A 7,428-nucleotide genomic window follows, 5' to 3' on the forward strand; every position below is an offset into this window, starting at 1 on the left:
TTCTTTTATGTAGCTATTGCATGTTTAGACATGTGACTGCACTTTTGGATGTGATATTTTAAAAAACTCTGTCATAGAGAATTTTTTTTGGACGTGGCGGATGTGGAGTACATGGCTGGTGCAGGCTTTTCCCTATAGTACATGGCCGTAGACTTTCCCCTTGAGGGATGTTTGTGTGTCTATTGTGGATTTTGTATGTCCACTTATGACTTTGTTTGAGGAATCTGTGTATTTGGACATATTAATGAGTTCTATGGCTTCACTTTCGGATGTAATATTTTGAAGTATAATGTCATAGAGATTTTTTTTGGTTAGAGTATGTTGCTTGCATTTAAATGTTTCTTTTGTTATATTGTTGGTTTCAGACATTTTAGCATCTTGAGACCCATCAGAGCGGGTTGCTAGCTCATCGTAGATGGGTCAAGTTACTCGTTTCATGTGTTTAAGAGGTGGGGACCTTGTGGGGACAAGGACACATGTCATCCTTCCATGTTTTTGAATCCCTAAAAAAGGGAAACCCATTCTGGCTGCCGGAGAAAAAGTGGCTACTGCCATTCTAAATCCATCATAGACCACTTGGTGTAGGATGGGAGCAATGATGACAAAAATATTTCCATGCTAGCCCCATCCATGTGCTAAGGCCCTTAGCCTTGATTATTCTTTTGCGCACACCCATGCACCTTGTTTAAATCCCCGAGGAGACGATAGGACGGACGTTTGGATGTAAGGAGCTTTAAGGCTCAATAGATGCCATCCCAGCGGATCTGAATTCAAGGCTGGGAAAACACACGTTCGGGACCTTCTCTTGTCACAGGACAACAAATGTAATTCAATCAGGCTAGCAATACACCTTTACAGTACTGGCAACTTGTGGCAAGTATTGCGCTTCCTAACTCATCAATGAGCCTCCAGAGGAGTTAGTTGACACGAGATCTTTGCCAGCGGGCAGGTTGATACGCTCATTAAGTTTTGAAATAATATGTTCTCTTCAATCCGCCCTTCAAAAGCAAATCTCTATCGCGAATCTCATCCACTCTAACACACTCTACCTCGTTTGCGGGCGATTTCTTATCTGTGGTCATCGTTGTAGCTCGAAATGGCTGAGCCGCTAGTTCGTATCTCTCGCACCTCCATGGTTGCACCTTTGAAGCCAACTGAAAGGCATTTTTTGTACCTTTCCAGCAGCGACCAGATCATGAAATACGCTCGTCCTTCCCGCAGTATTCTCTTTTACAAAACGGAGATGGAAATTTCCACCGCCGTTGAACGTTTCAGACAAAGTCTCTCCAAGGTGCTGGTTGCATTCTATCCTCTAGCTGGACGTTTGCTCGAAGGAGATGACGGAAAGTATGCTTTGGATTGCAACGACGAGGGACTCGAATTCGTGGAGGCTCACAGTGACATCTCTTTTGCCGAAGTGGAACAAACTGATTACAAGACCTGTAAGCTCTTTCGTGATTTGACTAGACTGGACGACCGTCCCTACAGCGACCACACGGACGATCCACTCGCGTCTATTCAGGTATCTGGTCCGCAGCTACGTTCTTGGAAAGCATGAGCTACTGCCATGAAATTAGTTGGTTTCTTCTTTCGACAGTATATCTTATTCTTTAATATGCGTTTTGTTCGACGGACAACTGATCATATGAGTATTCGTTTATGTTTCTACTCACAGATTACATCCTTTATCGGCGGATTGACAGTCGGAATCGTCATCAGTCATGTGGCTGCAGATGGCTATTCCTTCTGGCAATTCATTAAAGCGCTGGGTCAAGTTTGCCGAGGCGAGTCCATCTCAGTCACTCCTCTCCACATGCGTATAGCTCTCAGGCCTGAAAGCTTCTTACTGAACCGCATGAATGTCCAAGCTGCCGGCCGCAATGGGGATGAAAAGAACGCGGATAAGGCCGTGCCAGTCTACAATGGCGCTATGGAGGCCGCCGGCGACCCAAAGAAAAATCTGATGCTGCGTTCGCCGGACGAGCTACAACAGGGTATGCTAAAGTTCAGTAGAGAATTGCTGGGGACCCTGAAAAGAATTGGGTCAGAGGGCGCAAAAGGACCTGTGAGCTCCTTCGAGGTGCTGTCCGCTTACTGTTGGAAGCGACTGACAAGAGCCCAAAGCCTGGACGATGCAACGAGGGTAGATTTCCGTGTGCCCTTAGATATAAGGTCGAGGTTCATCCCGCCGCTAACAACAGCGTACTTCGGCAATGCGATAGTGGCGGTAACTGTGCCGACGACTGCAGGAGTGCTAACTTCAGAGAGCTTGGGCGCCACAGCCATACGGATTCGCGAGTCTGTAAACGTTGGCGACGACAAGTACATCAAGCAGGCGCTGATTGCGAGGGAGACAATGGATCTGAGGAAGCTAATCCAGGGGACGGTGGTTCTGTTTAATGTGAGGAATGCGAGCCGGTTTCCAGTGTATGAAGCTGCGGATTTCGGGTGGGGGAGCCCGGAGGCCGTGAGGCCACCATGGACGTTTAGGGAGGGGGAGCTCACCTGGTATCCGGGAAAGGCAGGCGACGGCAGCATCGATGTGGTATTTGCTTGGAGCGACTCTACCATGGCCAGGTTCTTTTCGCCAGAGTTGAAAGCCCAAGATCCTCTGGGCGACCTGCATGAGCTCTGGGAAGTTTGAAGAAGCTGTGGAAGCAGCTGCAACGAGCAGTTTTGACGTAGCTTTTGTAGTTTTTGTTTGTTTGCAGTTCAGTAAGCCAGATCTTTCGGCAGCTTGTCAAGAAGATGTGATCAACGAAGCATGCAACGAGCGATCCTGATGTAGTTTGTTCCAATAAATGAGCTCCCCTCGCGCGCAAGGAACTTCTACCGGTTCACCGTATTATAGGGAAAACCTCCAAAACTAGGAAAAAGTAGGAAATTTCCTAGATATAATGATGCATTTTGGCTTTGTATGTATATTGCAAAGCTCGTTCCCTACATAAAATGCATACCTCTATCTAAGGATACCTCTATCTAAGGAAAAGAGGCTGTCACCTAGAAAATTAGATGAGTGTGTTACATTCCCTCCATACCTCAGGAAATAAGTGTGTTACATCTTGTAGAAGAAATCTCATTTCCTATATTAACATACATGAGATTTCCTATATTAACATACATACCTCTATCTAGGAAAAGAGGTGGTCACTGAGGAAATTATAAGAGTGTGTGACATTATTTCAATATATAAGGAAAAGTTCCTTCAAGCGGGAGATTAAACTACATGCAATGTCACTTAGGAAATTATAAGAGTGTTACATTATTCCAATATATAAGGAAAAGTTCCTTCAAGTAGGAGATTAAACTACATGCATAATGAAGCAAATGTGATAAATTGGATTCTACATTGGTCTTTATCTAGGAAATTAGAATGCAAGAATGTATTTTGTGCTATGCATGGTATAATAAGTCATTATTATTGCACTTTACTTGAGGAAATGAGTTGTTTATCTAGGAAATAAGCAAGAACATAATGACATTCTCATGTTGAAAAGCTTTTTAAATTTTAAAAAATGATCATTTACAATCTTTGAACCAATATATTTTACATTCATAAGAAGTTTATATATTTATATTATACGATAATTACCTTGATTCTATCTTTAAAATGCTATTTTATTTATTCTATACTTCCAAAAAACATTAAAAAAAATTATGAGATGATTTATTTCTAAGGACGATACTGGAATTACCAAATGTTTACTAATAAAAATCCAATGTGTAATTATTAAAATACATTGTGTTGTCATTGATATTTAAGTGAAAATGTCAATGAAGATAACAATGAAAGTAATATTCAAACAAAATTCTCAAATACATTATATGTTTTCTAATATAAAAGCATACATTTTTCTTCATATACGTAGCATCCACATTCAAATTGTGGACATTTTGCATTTTCAATGGCCCATTTGACATTCGATTCAATTGAGACTTTGCAAGGACAATTATTTTAAGACACGTGCAAATTTTGGTACTGATCCAAATATGGTGGGACATATGGATGTCCTTCGATGTGTATTTTTCCTTGACATACCTATGCTCCACATGGGGTACGTCTTTTCTCTGAGCGTCTTGGTCTGAGCACATTTTTTTGAGCATGGCCTATATTGTGATTTCGTAGACAATTTTATCATAACATCACACACCATTTAGTCATAAAACTACCCCAAGAAGATACTATATACATTTCTACCCCACAAAGATGCCACTAACATCACAACCCCTTTAGGCATAAAACCCCACAAAGATGCTATATACATTTAATTACATTTCTTTCCAATAGTATTTAGGGCTTATAAGATCCCTTTATTCACAAAACTACTTTTCATGTCTACTTCATTTCAACACCCTCCACCTATATCATCCATCATTCATACTAACATGATAGATAGTGATTTATCAATGAAATGATTGCAAGTCACATGGTGAAGAATTTAGGGTGCAAATTTGCATGCATCTATGCCGAAACATTTATTAGTTGCATCAAGGAGATACTTTCAAATTCAATTCACCATGATGATCATTTGTACATAACTCATAGTTTTGACATGCAAACCTAAACTAAGATATGACATGATTGTCACATCTCTAGCAAATAGAAAAAGTTTTATGAAACCAACATGCTCAAAATTGAATATGTGATATTGAGATTAATATTCATGGGTACTCACATGATGTACTAATAGTTCTTCAATATGATTACTACATCTCTAGCAAATGAAATAGGTGCAAGACACCACAAAAGTTATGCATGTTCAATACCAGGGCATCACAAGCAAAATGAATTGCTTGAAGGGAAAAACTCATGTCAAATCACTAGACTCAATCTTCTTTACTGATGTCATCCACATAGATATTGCGATGATGCCTTCTCTCTTTGATGGGGGCATTGAATGCAATGTCATTACACATCATCTCAGCCATAGCACCTGCATAAGAAGGCAAAAAGCTAAAATAGATCAATCAATATCAATGCCTCATTGATAATAATATTCTCCAACAAATAGGTTGAAAAAGATAAAAGACAAGAGTAACATACTAGTCATCTGGAAGATTAACAACCATTTCCACATCTTCGGAATCATTTAGAGTCCCATAATTGCTTAACACATTTCCCTTTCCTTTCTGTCCATCCAAAAATGGTTGCAATATAGAATTGCAAATGTCAAGATCATTCTCAATAGATAAGCATGCTCTCTCAGAATGCACGCATGCTTTTTGCATAGAACCAGTCCCAGCACCTAAGTCCACCACATGTCCAGAAATTGGACACAACAACTCCAAGAAGTAAAACATCATGCATGGAGCCTTCTCCAATGCACCTCTCCATGGAATACTCTCTCCATGTTTTATAGTCTGCTCACTTGTTGGTAAATAATGATGAAACAAACTACTTCCAACAGCAATGCCCAATTTGGTACCAAAAATACCAATCATCAAGATGCCCTCGTCATCTCCATTTGTCCTGTTTCAGTTGTAGCAACAGTCATTGAATCCTTTAAATCTTCATAAAGTTCAAGTCTATTCATTGCTTGTAGCTCCCTAAAATACTCTCTCAATGTAGGATCTTGAGGAAGCACAAAGCTAGCTTGTTGACTAGCAACCAAGACCTGAGAGAGTAACCTCTCAGATTCACAAAGCGACTGATCCATCCATGCCTCTTTCACCATCCACTTTATGAATTCTCTATCAGCTTTTGGCATCCCATAACTTGTTCTCAAATTTGAATCTGACCCTAAGATTCTAAGGGTTGCTAGTTGTGTCTCCTTTTGAGACCTTTGCAATGGAGATGTTATACAACTTTTCCAATGTGACAATGGATGATTTATCATCAAATGGGAGGCTCCACAAGATATTAAACCAATCTTCACCATTTGTTGGTTTGACAATAGACAGAATCTACATATAAACAATACATGCAATCGTCACCATGACGAAGGCTAGCACTACAGGATAAGGCTAATAAAAAAGTAGCCCAAAATCTCTTCATTCAAGCTACAACTACTTGTGAAGTCTAAACGATTTCATTTTAGTCTCTCCCAAACGAGCATCTCAATCTAGCTGATAGGGCAACTTACCATTTAAGATAGAAATAATTATCGCAATGCCAACAGGGCACAACATGGACAAAAACTTCACATGGTGAAATTTGCATGTCCACTAATATGACAGAAGCATATACAGTAAACCACAGCACAGAAACCAGACTTGTCATAAATAAGATGACTCACCAGTAGCCATGCTTGCCACAGTAAATTTGAGGCATTTTACATATAAACAATACATGCAATCATCGCCATGACGAAGGCTAGCACTAAAGGAGAAGGCTAATAGAAAAGTAGCCCAAAATCTCTTCATTCAAGCTACAACTGCTTGTGAAGTCTAAACGATTTCATTTTAGTCTCTCCCAAATGAGCATCTCAATCTAGCTGATAGGGCAACTTACCATTTAAGATAGAAAGAATTATCACAATACCAACAGGGCGCAACATGGACGAAAACTTCACATGGTGAAATTTGCATATCCACTAATATGACAGAAGCATATACAATAAACCATAGCACAGAAACCAGACTTGTCATAAATAAGATGACTCATCGGCAACCATGCTTACCATAGTAAATTTGGGGCATTTTTGCCTCTTGTCAACTAGAGAAACCTAGAGAAATCAAGCAAAACTTAGAGTGCAATACAACTTACAAAGCATCAGCTCGATTCTGCAAGGTTAGCTAACTTAGCAACCCCATTGACTCCATCAATGCACAATTGGCAATACAAGATCATCAAACAAACATAAGCTCACACACATTTTTCTCATGTGAGTCATGTCACATGTTCGAGTATTCATTGACACAAAAATATTTGTATTGAGCTTCTATCAAAGGGATCTAGAGATGAAGGGAAATACAGCCGAAATGAAGGCCAATTGACCTAAACAGCCCCAACCTCGTGTTTATCACAATGGACCTTCTATGCTAGCCATGCAAATTTTATATCAAGGGAGTGGATCACAAAAAGGATACCAGTAAATATCACTAGCTTTAAAAGATATTGAGCCGACTTTGAAAAGCCACACGCGAGGTTACGAACCATCCACTCCATCCTGCATTCCACAACTTAGCTACAATAACATTCCCACTGATTTCATCAATGACCAAAGGAATGACCAAAGGGTAGGTCAAGATTATCATATAAATACAAGCTCTCACACATGCATATTTTCTCACACGTGTTCTTGTCACACATCCGCCAAAGTGAACGTCGACTAACAAAATAGCCCCCGAGTTTGTCACAATAGATTCATCACAATAAAGTGTTCTATGCTAACCATGCTACTCTGTACTGATGGATCGAATTATAGATGTATGCCAGCGCTACAACTAAAATTGAAATCAGCAACTCTACTAGAGAGAACCATTAAA

At 40.0% G+C, this 7,428-nt stretch overlaps 1 protein-coding gene across 1 annotated transcript; it reads left to right on the top strand.

Annotated features, from left to right (window-relative positions):
• Positions 1-1,018: 1,018 nt before the first annotated feature.
• LOC147903577 (hydroxycinnamoyltransferase-like) lies at positions 1,019-2,964 on the top strand. Its single transcript, XM_087372738.1, has 2 exons — positions 1,019-1,522; positions 1,676-2,964. Exons 1-2 carry the CDS (start codon positions 1,097-1,099, stop codon positions 2,642-2,644), a joined length of 1,395 nt encoding a protein of 464 aa, XP_087228864.1. The 5' UTR covers positions 1,019-1,096; the 3' UTR covers positions 2,645-2,964.
• Positions 2,965-7,428: the final 4,464 nt, after the last annotated feature.

This window comes from Dipteris shenzhenensis, chromosome 3, assembly GCF_047967505.1.
Source record: "Dipteris shenzhenensis isolate YYH24624 ecotype China chromosome 3, Dip_SZ_1.0, whole genome shotgun sequence".
In the NCBI taxonomy this organism is placed as follows: domain Eukaryota; kingdom Viridiplantae; phylum Streptophyta; class Polypodiopsida; order Gleicheniales; family Dipteridaceae; genus Dipteris; species Dipteris shenzhenensis.

Coding starts and splice junctions, on each gene's coding strand:
- LOC147903577 (XM_087372738.1), top strand. CDS start 1,097: ATGGCTGAGCCGCTAGTTCGTATCTCTCGCACCTCCATGGTTGCACCT. Junction 1,523..1,675: donor ATCCACTCGCGTCTATTCAG/GTATCTGGTCCG, acceptor TTCTACTCACAG/ATTACATCCTTTATCGGCGG.